The sequence below is a fragment of the Cyprinodon tularosa genome, unplaced genomic scaffold (genome assembly GCF_016077235.1).
Source record: "Cyprinodon tularosa strain WSP-4 unplaced genomic scaffold, ASM1607723v1 ctg272, whole genome shotgun sequence".
Lineage (NCBI taxonomy): Eukaryota > Metazoa > Chordata > Actinopteri > Cyprinodontiformes > Cyprinodontidae > Cyprinodon > Cyprinodon tularosa.
The window spans coordinates 2324323-2338048 of record NW_024038977.1 but is presented as its reverse complement, the minus strand read 5'-3'; the positions used below and the strand labels follow the sequence as shown (position 1 = coordinate 2338048).

General features: G+C 36.4%; 1 protein-coding gene across 3 annotated transcripts in view; it reads left to right on the top strand.

Annotated features, from left to right (window-relative positions):
- Positions 1–13018, top strand: part of LOC119786455 (protein unc-13 homolog C) — a 181604-nt gene extending 168586 nt beyond the window's left edge. For all 3 annotated transcript variants that reach the window (XM_038289813.1, XM_038289811.1, XM_038289814.1), the window contains 3 exons: positions 2778–2870; positions 4080–4239; positions 11377–13018. In XM_038289813.1, coding sequence (XP_038145741.1) covers positions 2778–2870; positions 4080–4239; positions 11377–11662 — 539 coding nt within the window. In that variant the 3' untranslated portion in view covers positions 11663–13018. The remainder of the gene's footprint in view (positions 1–2777; positions 2871–4079; positions 4240–11376) is intronic.
- The last annotated feature ends 708 nt before the right edge of the window (positions 13019–13726 follow it).

The following is a 13726-nucleotide window of genomic DNA, read 5'->3' as shown; positions in this document are numbered from 1 at the left end:
CTATCTACAGTAAGGAAAACCAGTTGATTGCATCGACTCATTGACTCTTCAGCAATCCCTCACACTAAGCATGCTTGTAGCGACAGTGGGGAGGAAAAAATCCGTTTTAAAAGTAAGAAACCTCCTACAGAACAAGGCTCAGTGTGAGCGGCCATCTGCCGAGGCCGACTGGGGTTCAAGGAGACAGAAGCAGACATAGAAAAAGAAGCAGATAGAAAATGCAACTGTAAAAAGCGGTCCTGTCCAACAAGTTTCCTCTTGATCATTGTGTATTTTTAGCTAGAGAAATCTTTCATTCAGCTCTAACTACTTTCCCTTTGGCTGTAGAAGAAAACAATACCAAAGTCCTAGTGTTAGTCACCGCTATGTTTCATGGTGAGGATAGTTATAATAAGATAGGTGGTGTGTAGGTGAAAAAGTTTCTGCTTACCTGGCCTATATAGAACTGTATGTGATTCTTTAAGCCATGCACAGCGTTTGGTTTTTATAATTAATTTACCAAAAATGACATAAACCTGAGTTGTGTTTTTGTATAAATAGGTCAAAATGTTCAGTTTTTATTCAGATAGAATTTGGACAACTGAATGATATTGACGCTTTAAGAATAGTAAACAGAAATCTTGTCTCAAAATTTAGCCAGTGGGTCACAGATTTTTTTTTTTTTTTTACATAATATGAATACTGACAATTGATTTATTTGTTTTTGTGTAGAAGGGTTTTTAGTCGGAGTATCAGACATAATTATCAGACATAATTCGTACACCATGTGCGGATTAGAACTGCTGTGATTGTGCAGGAACTACAACAGAGATCGGGGTGTGGGGAGGAGGTTTCTGGTGAACCCTGTGCAGTGTATCTGTCCAAAGCGATGCTCTGTTCAACCAGCGTTCCAGGCGGCTGGTTGTCAGAGAGCTGATTGGATCAGTCCGATAAGTTTGGGGTAACTCTCTGGCAGTCACCTAGTTCCCACTAAAAGCTGTGCATCCTGTGAAAGGGCAGAGGGTCAATCCTCAAGTAAAAAACAAAAATATAGGACTAATTTTACAGCAGAATATACTAAAGTATATCCACATCTAGTGAAGGTGAGGAACAGTGGCGGATCTAGACCAAATGGACCAGGAGGGGGCCAGCGTGTTTTTATGGGGGCACAGAAAAGCAAGAAATAAAAAACAGGGCAAGAGAGCTGCAGGAAGGGAAATTTCTTTTCAATTAGATTCAATAGAAATTCTATTTCTTATGAGGTCAATATACATTTATAATTTAGGAATTGTACATATTTTTTGACTTAATTTAAGTTAAAACTACCATTTTCTTTAAAAATTGATTTAGAACTCAAGAAAAAACTGTTAAATTCATCTGAAAAAATTAGAGCATTTTTTTATTTGTAAAAAAAAAAAAAAAAATTAACAGATGACAACTTGGATCCTATCTAAGTACTACTGAAGCTATCACCCTATTGTTTTTGAATAATTAGTAAGGAAAAGAATGAAATAGATCCAAAGAACCTACCAGTAACCATGTCTGTTCCAGCTCAGATCATCATTACAATTTCTTTTAAGTATTATGTCTTCAGTACAGGGGCCAGGACATGATTTATAGGGGCGCTGGCCCTTGTTGGCCCCTGTCTAGAACCGGCCATGGTGAGGAATGATCACATCGTGGCGGATTGCACTGTATGCTGAAGTCCCATGAAAAACAGAAAGCGCAAATGATGTTCAAGACTACAAGATGGAAAGTATTGAAAATTGAGAATAAAAGACCAATACTGTTCTGTTTTAGAGTTAGTTAATAAACGGTTGTTGAAAAGTTGCTGGCCTTAAGTGTGTATGTATGGTGCACGGTGTGGATTTGTTGTGCGGGGGTGGGGTGGGGGGTGTTAAGCATCTCCCTGAAATGAGTTTTTAGAACTTGGGATTTCTGGAGTATTGAGGAGTAATGTTTTAATTGGACAAAGCTCAGTGAGGAGTTAAAGGCTTTTTATACTGTACCACTTAATTTATACATTTAACTTCTAGCAAATGTTATTCTGTTGTTATTCTGATTATGATTCAGTCAAGTTGCCCTCGTTACTTAGAAAATTTACCTCAACTTAAAATAGTGTAGGGGCGTTATTTTGAAATGGTTCACAACACAAATGCATGCCAATATTTTCACAAATTTATTTGCAAAAGGTTTTGGAAAATGTTTGCTTTAAACTGACAATCAAATACAACAAGGTTTACTGCCGCAATGAGAAAAAAATGTGGTACAGGTCAGGATATAAAACCTTAATGGGCACTATACAGCCAAGAAGTCACATCATTTTTATTGCTTTTCATCTTGACTGTCATCATTTCTTAATGAGGAATAATATATTTATATAGTGTACCTCTTGTTTTCCATCTGCTGCTCCATGGTTTTCAAAACAAACACAATATGGTTTGTTTCTCATTTTATCTCTGTTGTTGTCCTTGTTTTGTCTGAAGTGAGAGAAAAACCTGGCAGTACTTGCTATTTTGTTGCTGTTGTTTTATGATGTAGTCCGTCCTTCCTGCTATAATCTTTCTGCTTCGACATGGAAAGGTGTTTATACACAGCTCTTGGGAGGTATTTCTGGCTATCTCATCCATATAAAAAGCTTCACCCACAGGTTTGAATGTTTACTGTCATCTCTGTTCTTTCTTTCTCCTCTCCTTGGCCTCCTCTCTGACTCTCCCCCTCATTCTACTCCTCTTTTCTCTCCTGCTTTCTCTTATGCATCTCCCAATGTTCCTGTTGCTGTTTTGGTGTTTCTCCAGGTCAGTCATCCAATGGATCCGTGGGGGAGGTGTCAATGCAAGTGACTTTAATCTCTCACCCTGGCACAGGAGAACACAAAATCAGCGTTAAGGGTGAGATTCCTCCTACACTCAGACCTGCCTTTGGTCTTTTTAAATCAGAAGTGTTCTCTTCTGCAGATTACAGTGGCATTATTGTTGGAAACTGTTATTTCAGAAATAAGTAGAGGGTTAATAAACATTTTGACATACCTAAACTAATCACAGTGAAACCTTAATTATTATAAAATACAGTTGTATCAGAGCTGCAGTGTTCAGCAGAATTGTTTCATAAGTAAAAAAAATATATATATATAAGAAAAACCATAGCAGCCTGGCATGTCTTGTTATCTAATTTGTGTTTAGTGTTTTAAATACAAAATAAGGTAGGAAGTATGTTCCCCAGAAAGCATGCTTTCAGATAGCATTCAAATCGGTAATGATGGTAATGGTGTTATTCTGAGATTATCAGATGACTGCCAACATTTTATCAGTGTCAGACAAAAGCATCTTATCTTCGTTTTAGGTCTGTTTTTATTTTTTTATAAAACGAACTATACTTATGGCTCTTCATATCTGTCTGTGGTCAATAAACAACCAGTGCCAAGTATGAAATAAACATACTGCTGGATTTATATTTAGCACTTCATTTTCATTTGTGTAAATCAAATCAATTTAAAATCTGATGAGGCGTTATGGTCAATCTAAATCATAAATTAGTTATATGTTTTTCATTTTTGTGGAGATTAATATTTATTTAGCAGTTGAGAGTTTTAATACATGTGGAAGGAAGCTGTTATCTCTGTGAGGTCTAGCTTTTATACTCTATTATTTGCCGGATAGCAGAATTTCAAAGAATTTATGGAGCAGATGTGAATTTCTGTTAAGTTTAGGGGTACAAGGACAGGGACAATGTCTAAGTATGCCATGTAACAAGAAAAAGAGATGAAATGTCAGTCTGATAAAACAGAGATTTTTCTAAGGTCACTAACCCTAACCCTTCCTATTATTTGCCTAAAGCTTTGCTCTTTCTTACCATCTAAATAGACCTAAACAGCAATTAAACATCTTTTGACATCTCTTAAAAACATGTTTGTATTAAAAAGGTTTTTTTTTTTTTTTTTTTTTTTTTGCTGCTAACAGCTTTCGACCTTTAAAAGGTCCTGTTGTTTTTGTGAGCTGTTACCAATTTAGTATTTTCTTATTATTGGAAAGGAAGCAGACTTTTAAAATCCCCATTCAGGGTCTTTTTCAATATCAATTATTGTTTCTTCTTTATTTCAGTGGTTGGAGTGAACAACCTCATGTGGCAGACCAACGCTATGTTCCGGCCCTTTGTGGAGGTCAACGCTATCGGTCCACACCTTGCTGACAAGAAGCGCAAATTCAGCACCAAGACCAAGAACAACAACTGGTCTCCAAAATACAATGAAACATTCCAGTAGTGAGTATCAACTTTTGTTTGAAGGTTTTGCAAACAAGTAAATCAAGAAAGAGGAATAAAGAAAGTCCCCATTGTTTAAATATACTGCATTTAGTTTGCTTTAACCTAAATTAAATAAGAACTATTGACCTGTTTGCAAAAGGAGTCTTTACAACCTTCCCTATTATTACTTTATCGAGAGGATCTAATTTAATTATCTAGGATCTAATTATTTAGATTTATTTAGAAGTCCCTAGAAAACAGCTAGAAAATGTAAGTGACTGCTTTGTGAATCTAATCCCCCACATACTGTGTAAGGCGCAGAGCCAAGCAAGCTGAGGTTTACCACACCTGAAGGATTTCAATGTCACTGAGTGGCAAAAAAGTACTGTTTTGTACAGTATTATACTCAGGGGCGGAAATCTAATCTAATACTCTAAAAAGAGAAATTTCAGTGAGTACAGTAATTATTTGGGGGGGACACTCTTTCTCTCTCTCTTGCTCCCTGATAGCTTTTCAGCGTATCATACATATTTTTTTCTGAAAGTAATATTTGTAGCTTTAGTATTGCTCTTTATTAATTCATATTTTACCCTTATTGAGGTTTTTCTATGAAAGTATAATACTGTAAATCGGAGATCTTCAACAGTAAACAGATAAATTGAGGCAGAATATGTCTTTCAGTCATCAATGTACACATTCAGCGACACACAGGAAGCTGGGCACCGTTTCATTCACAACACCTGTCCCATCAACCAGGAATCAGAATCAGACTACCTTAATACTTTAATTATCCCAGGGTGAAAATACTTTCATTACATTACTCCATTTGTATTAGAGAGGCTATAGGACCGATTTGATATAACACAATTTCATACAATGAATATAAAATTAGGGAGTCCCCGCTCCATCAGTTGGGGGTCCTTGGCCTGGAAAACATTGAAGACCCCTGCTGTAAATAACTGTACATCTGAACAATTTTTTCTTAATTCATAACGCTGATAAAGAAAAGCTTAAAAACCTGACCTGAAACTCTACCGTCTGTCGAACTGCTGCTTACTCTCCGTGCATAGCTGACTTGACATGGCCTAATAAAGGAATTATAAAACATATTTATAAGCATTTCATTCCTTTCTCAAAGACATTTTTATTATAGATGCTTTATATTGCTGTAGTTTTTCTACTTAGCTTCTGTGTTGGAGACCTTAAAATGACTGTAATACGATATTTTTTTATTTTTTTTTTTACTATTAAAAATTACCTGGTTGACTCACATTTGGACACACTCACAAACAACAGCAACAACACACATGGGAGATATTTTCATTAGCACTTGCCCGCTACAAAACAAAACTTATTGCATGATTAAAAAAGTGCAGGTTTTTTCCCAAAGAAGTGAAACAATGTTTTGTATATATATATATATATATATATATATATATATATATATATTTTTTTTTTTTTTTACCAATCATAATTTAGCGATCTTGGCAAACAAATAAAAAATAAATATCTATCAAAACAAACATTTAATTCATATAAGCACTACTGGGCTACAAAACATAATCCAAACTCTTACCTCAATTTTAAGTAAAGAATACATATACATTTTAAAGTTTGGCTCTCACAACTCTAAAATCTCTATTTCCCCTGCTCGCTCTGTTCCCATCTATCACATAAGCTAGGCTTTTTGCTTAGTTACCAAGCTCATATGAGTGGCTGGTTTTTGACAAAATGGAGAAATATGCCTTTTTATGTTTCTGATCCTGCGATGGACTTGTGACCTGTCAAGGGTGTACACCGCCTCTCGCCCATAGTCAGCCGGAGATTGGCAACAGCACCCCTCGTGACCCTGACTGGGATTAAGCCTGACAGAAAATGGATGGATGTTTCTGTTCTTGCACTTATTGAACAAGTGATGTGTTAAGTGATTTACTGGCTCGTACTCACTGGTGAAATTTTATTATTAGTTTGACCCGATCTGCAAACTGAGCTTTCTCAGACTACCAGCCCATAGCTCCACCTTAGGAACAACATGTGCATGTGTCGACCAAACCAATTTGCAGGGTGAGTTGTCGATTTCTTTTAATAATTAGGAAACTTGTTTTTTATTATCTAACGTGCTTTTATTGAATATTTACAGTGAGGAAAATATGTCATCATAGGTGCATGTCCACTGTGAAAGACAATATTTTTTTTTTTTTTTATCACAATATGTGATTTTTTTAACAATTGCTTTGTATGATACGCTGCAAATAAGTATTTTACATATCTGAGAAAATCATGTTTGTTTACATTACAGAAGTCAAATGTTTCAAGCAGTTTTCATTAGGGTTGCACACCGCAGGAGGGATTTTGGCCCACTCCTCGAAACAGTTCTTTTTTAGATCAGTCAGGTTTTTGGGCTGTTGCTGAGTTTGAGCTCCCTCCAAAGATTGTCATTTTAAATTGTTTAAATATTTACCATGATTTCCGCCTATGAGTACCAAACTAACTTTATCCAAGACAGCAATTTATATTTACTGTTGTTTTACTTGATACATTTAGATAAGCTAAAGATCTAGGCTTCAGATCTTCACCAGCACATCCCAAAATCCATAAATTAGATGAAGTAGGCAAAAGTTGGATGGTTAATCAGTATAATAAAATGATGTTTCATGCTTCCCTCATTGTTTAAACTTATTGCACCCAATAATGTAATTTTGAAATATGGCTGTGGCAACAGTGAAGAATAACTGTTAAGTCTATGTAGTCCGCTGACCTTATTTTCTGTAATCTAAAGCCAACCGATTAAAACTGTTGTACATTAGCTGATAGGCATGAATGATGACAATGGTTGCTAATTTTTATACACCAATGATCGCTCTGGATCAGCAGGGGACAACATGTTTAATGACTCAATATGACCAGCTCTCTCCTTTGTCCTCCTAAGATCTGGTATTTTCTGAAAAAAACCTTAACCTTTCTTATCACTATTATTGTATGAGTGTATCTCTCTTTTATGCTCACAATTAACTGTTGAGTAACATTTAAAGTACTCAACAGAGAGCAACATTTATCCACTTATTAACCAAAGAATAATGGATGTACTTTCCTACTTTCCTTAATAAGTTTGATTGTTTGATTCACACCAATGATTCAAAAAGGATACTATGTGTCTTGTATTAAAGTTTTTTGAGAAATAAAACAGTCCTAAACTAAAGCAGGGGGATTTCATTGCATTGGTTCGGTGTCCCTTTGTAGGAATTATGTAGCCTGGGTGCCATTCCGAACTTAGTCCCGCCCACAACGTTTGAGGTCGGGAAGTTCGGTCTGGCATTGCTCAATAGTAGCGCGAGTATGCTCGCACAATATCTGGCGGGCCAATCAAATTTTCAGGGCGGGCTTTATACGATGATGGACAGATGATCAACAGTAACGTAATCAACCACGTCACCAAAGCACGCTTGGGTGACAACAACAATGCTTGCCGCTGGAGAGTTGAGGTGTGTAGATTCTGCTATTAGGTCTGTTCTAGAAGATATCGACAGCAAATTAATTTTAAAAGAGGAACAGAGAAACGCGATCAAGGCTCATCTTCTTATTCTAGGCGTGCAACTGCACGCTTTGATTTTTGTTGACAACAACTATGCGTTGCTTAACATACGTCACGCACTCCGTTGCTCTTATTGGTTGTAGGTCTATCCAATTGAGTGCAGAGGCATTTTTTTTCCTGGTTCGTTCGAAACACGCCCCATAATCACAGCTCTATGGAGCAGTATCAGACTCATATTCTGACTAGAATTGAGTAGGACTACGTCAGGCTAGGAATTATGATGGAGAGCTAATAAAAAGCCTTTGCATTACTGCTGTATTTTAACTCTTACTCACCTACATCAGATATAAATTATGATAAAGCAAGATCTTGCATACAAGCAGCTGTTATGAGCTTCTTATGTTAGGTGACCAGGCTCTGCCTTAAGCCGGCCATACACTGTAAGATTTTTTGCCCTTTTGGGCCGATTTTCCAGTCGTGTGAGAATTTTTTTTCGATCGGGCCGAGTTTCAGCCTCCTCGTGCATCCTGTGTTGTGTAGTATACAGGAGGTAACGAAGGGCAATTAGCCTCTCATGACCACCTCCCGATCAGGAATTGTAAGGTCAAGAGAAAAGCAAAGATGTTTGAAATTCAGTTGGCCCCTTGAGGTCTTCGTGGATAGATTCTGCTGTTGAAGCAGAGCTACCAGCCGATTCACCAGAACCTCATGCACTGTGCATATTCAAACAAGGGAGTTCTTCTTCTTCTTCTTCCAGATTGACGAGTCCGACCAGCGCCATCTCTCTGCGCTGGGTCCGACGTGTGGTTTATAGACGTACAGTGTGAGCATGCAGATCGCATTAGAGCATCATGCCGCACAGTCTGAGAACATCCATTGTGAGCTGTGAACGTTTAAACCCTGCAGTTACATCATACAGTTTGAGCTGTAGCTGCGTGCAACGATTGAATGTCGCACAGTGTATGCCCGGTTTTAGCAATAGGATGGGAAGGTCCATTATCAGGAGGTAGTCAGGACATTGTTTGCTCCTATCATCACAGTTAGCCTCAACCGCATTTCTCCACTTTAATTTCAACATGGTAATGTAACTAACATAACATAAATCAGAGTTATTAATTAAACATAATATAAAAGTTATGTGGAATTTATTATTCTGAAAACAATTTCCCAATCATATTTTATGTTTTATATACAGTGCTACTCTTTTTTTTTTTTTTAAGACATGTGCAAATGATTTACTTGTTTAGCCAGGGAGTGCATGTTTAACCTTAACCCATTGTCACAATAACAAGAAATCTTAAAGGCTTGGCTGTCCAAGAATAATGGCCTGTCTAAGTGGAGATGTTCACTGGCAGAACATGACTCAATTGTCTCATCCATGTCATACATATAATGAGAAACCTTTTCACAGCGAAAATGCCATCCAGTCATCCTCGCTTACTGACAGGTTATATCCAGCTGAGAACTGAAAGAAATGTTGGGGTTCAGTTTGCTTTCATATACAGTTTATCTGATAGACAGTTGGGATTAGATTGGGGTAATCTGCAGCTATGTTTTTTTTAAATAAGATATAAGTATCATTGGTAGTAACCGGATGAAATTTCTGGTAAAAAAAACAATATTCTAATGTTATGTTGATCCAGTAAGCCCCTACAGCCAAAGAAAGGTTGCTTACGAAATAATTATAATAAGACTTCCTTTTTTTCGGTAAGCTTTTTACAGATTGACAGAAAAATAAAGCACAAAACATAACAACAGTATGACACCTGTTTTTTTATGCTTTCTAATATGTTTAATATACAAAGCAGCTATGTTCCACTTTTAAGATCTGGATGGAGAGCAAAACAGTATTTTCTCTAGGTGAAATTTATGAGGGAACTTCTTTCCAATTTGTTTTTCAACTTAATATTTGGACATTCCTTTTGTCAATCATGAAGTGGCCTTAATGATGTTTGTTTGATTGTTTTTTCTTTTCTTTTTGTTTTATGTCTATGAAGTAATACAGCAAGCTCTAAAGGATCTGATGTACTGCTACTTTGAAATGCACAAGATTGTTGTACTTGGAAAACTTTGTATTTATGAAATTGGTATTTATTTGAAAATGTTTGAGAACCCTCGACAGCTAAAAGAACTTCTTATATGTCAAATCAATTACAGTTTCTGCTGAGATGTTACTTAAATAACCATGAAGTTTAGAAAAAAGAAAGAGAATCTCCTTACATCCACAGTAGGAAAATATGGCTTCTGCATTTAATGGAAAGTGTACTGCCAGTGTTTAAACCGGCAAACTTCACACACTTATAATTATTGATATAATATATAATATTAGGGTGACCATATTTTCATTTGGGAAAACCAGGACACCTTGGAGCGGGGGGGGGGGGGGGGGGGGGGGGGGGGGGTTTGATTGAGAGAACAAATGTCTCATCATCGGGATTGGCTCCGTGATGAGAGGAGATGTAACTTGTTACTAGTTGTTTTAATGGTTATTGAGTCAGATAAGTGGCGGTAATGTTTGGTTTATCTAAAGGCTTTTATCTGTTACTGTGTAAATGAGTTTGGCTGTAATTTAAGGACAGATTCTAATAGATCTGCAGAGTGGGAACTATAAATCTGATAGGAGTTTCATTTTTTTATTGTTGTTTTGCACAATATGCTTAACTAAGTATTTTTTGTTGTTGAATATTAGAGATTTTGCAGATATATTTTGTAGATACATTGTTTAGATTTACTTATATATTTCAAACCCTTTTATAGAATAGAATAGAAAATCCCTTTATTGTCCCACAATGGGCAAATTTACAGCAGCAGAAAGATTATTGAAAATGGTCACACAAATGAGGACCTTAGAAAAATGTATAAGAATAACATAATAGGGAAGAGTTAAAATATAAAAAATAAAATTCTGTAATGTGTTTTAACAATATAAAACTGGAGAATTGATAACCAATATGCAGCTATGGACATTTTTACAGTAATGGATATTTGAAAATAGAAGCAACATCAGAGATGAGCAGAATGACAGCAGCAGGTTATTTAACTGACTAAGGTTTCTATCATTACATTTGATTTGATTTGTTCCTGCTCTGATTTGTTCCTACACTCACAAGAATCCACTCTGGATTCTTGTGAGTGTAGTCTTTGTTCACTTTAACTTTTAAAAAAATAAATAAATCAACAAACAGTTTTGAAAACCTCGGTATTCATTCTTTTCCTGCTTTGTGTGTCAACTTTCACGGTTGCTAAGCAACAGAGCATACGGCGGTAAAACCCGCCGAAGGGAGGACCTGTTCGAATTTACAGCCAAAACTCTTCCGGCCTCCTTATTTTCAAGGACTTCGAAGGATCCAGTCTAGGTAGACCGCGTCCTTGGAGGACACGTCCTAGGTTTTCGAACAGAGCCTCTGATTAACAACAGGGCTGCCCACACTGACGCAGCTCAGGGATTACGTCACACGGAGCGTTGTGCGCAGTGAAATCAGGACATTTCCTCACTTTCTAAAAAAAACCCGGGACGCCCGGGACAGGACGTGAAATACGGATATGTCCCGGGAAATACGGACGTTTGGTCACCCTATATAATATGGAACCCCTCTCTCATATTTTTTTGTCATTTCTTGCAGCGTTCTGAGTAATGAACATGGTCCAGAGGTCTACGAACTACACATCTCAGTAAAAGACTACTGCTTTGCCCGTGAGGACCGCATTATCGGCATGACGGTCATCCCGCTCAAAGAGCTGGCAGAAACGGGCAGCTGCGTGGCCTGTTACCCACTGGTTAAGAGCATCACCATGGACGAAACGGGCCTCACTATCATGAGGATACTCTCTCAAAGGACCAATGATGAGGTGGCCAAAGAGTTTGTGCGTCTCAAGACTGACACCCGATCAACGGAGGAGGTGTCATAGTGTGAAGTAAATTAGGAAAAAAAAATGCAGTATTAAGAGTTGTGTTGTCTTCAGATCAGATATAGCAGGTGGAGAAAAGCGAGCATGGTTGCAGCCAACGTTGGGATAGATGCTGGAAACAGCATCAGAATGAGTTCGTCCAAAGAGAGGAGAAGGAGGCCCAAAACTGGCAAAGCAGCAAGAGTGAGAGTTGTGTTTGTTTGTTTTTTGTGCATGTGTGTAAAACATCTGTCGGAATGTTCATTTTAAAACTAAAGTATGTACAAGTGTTTACTTACCGTATGCTCACTATTAAGTACTATATTCTACGAGTTATTGTAATGAGACATGGATACCTTTTGTACAACATTTAGTCTTTTTGAGCAGAGATTTGTTCCAATAAAGTGCCAAACCAGTGAAAAAAAAAACAAAACAAAAACATAATTAACATATATGAATTATGGTGAAGTTAGTATGTTTGAAATTTGCTTGGTTATTTTGTCCGGTGTAAGTAATTTTCTAACCGTGTGGCGTTTTGATTGTTGCAGTCCTCTTTATTTTGCACCCTCAGTCTTCATTTATGGCTTCCCTTTCTTCCACTCTGCACTGTTGTGCATGTCTTCTCAATCATGTCTCTCCCATGATTCCACAGTGACCCCGATCAGCGTCCTGTTCCTTGCCTTCAAACTGTTTGTAGTTTACGTCGACCTGAAATCAGACCGAGTTTTTTTTAAATGGCAATGACTGCTATGTAAACCCTCATAGATGTTTGTAATTTTATAAACGTGAAAACGTTGGTAAAAGCCTCCAGTGCTACAGTCTTAGCAGAGAGAGTGGATTTACTTATTTATTTACTTTAATTTCTTTGGCTTTTTGTTTTCATGTTTTGTTTTTTTTATTTTATTTTTATTTTCGCTTCCAGCCTTCCTAAATGACCACTGTGAACATGAGCTTTGGAAGGCAAGCTTATTTAACATCGCTGATACTCTGATATTGTGATTTTGTATTTTTTTCCGATAAATTTGTTCCTCATAAACTGCCAAAGTTATATTTCCTATTTGTACAAGAGCAATTCATTACATGTATGAAGACGTATATATGTACACGTGATTTATTACTTTTTCAAAGCTAAATCTTTGTTGATAGGGTGATACTAAGATATTATTTTATTATTTCCTTTGAAGTTGTCTAAAATTATAAAGGTTGCACATGTTATTTTACACATTACTTTCACTTTTATCATTGGAATTATTTTTCTCATAAAGGAAAGAGTCTAACATTTGGTAAATATGCAACATTCCTATGTATTGCACTGATGGCAAATTGTATGTCATGTAAATATATTTAGTGAGATATTGTAAAAAAAAAAAAAAAAAAGGTCTAATTTTCTTCTATGTGCATAAAGTTTGTGCAAAGGTGATAGTATATTTGGGTCATTTTGAACATTTTTAGCTCTCATGAAAAAAGTTAGATTATTATTAATATTATGGTTTCCTTGCTCAGGGCACCAAAATGCTACACTGTAATGTAACGTGAGAAAAAATAAATAAATAATAATAATTATATATATATATATATATATATATATATATATATATATAAATATGTATATATATATATATATATATATATATATATTTATATTTGCTCTACGGTAAATCCTTTTGAACATTTTCACCTTTTTTTCATGTTACAGTAAAACCATATATTTAAATATGTAATAGGGGCTTACGGTACACAGAGGTACCATGCATATTCAGGCTTTCAGGATACATTTCAGCCCATTTTCATAAGGGCACAGAACCTACTGATTCAGCTGTACCTAAATGCAACCAGTCTTGATCCTGGGAAAATCCTCTAAGATCAACTGAGATTCTTCAAACTTACATAAGTTATATACAGTTTAGGCAATTGGATACACAATGTATCCATTTACATATCAGCCAATTCATTCTCCAGTTCCAATGATGTTCACACTCAACTTTAGGTTGTTAAATGAATAAAAGGGAGCTATGTGCCTTATTACTATTTAAAAATGCATATGTTGACATAACGTGTTGGCTCAATCTACCTTTTTCTCCCTGC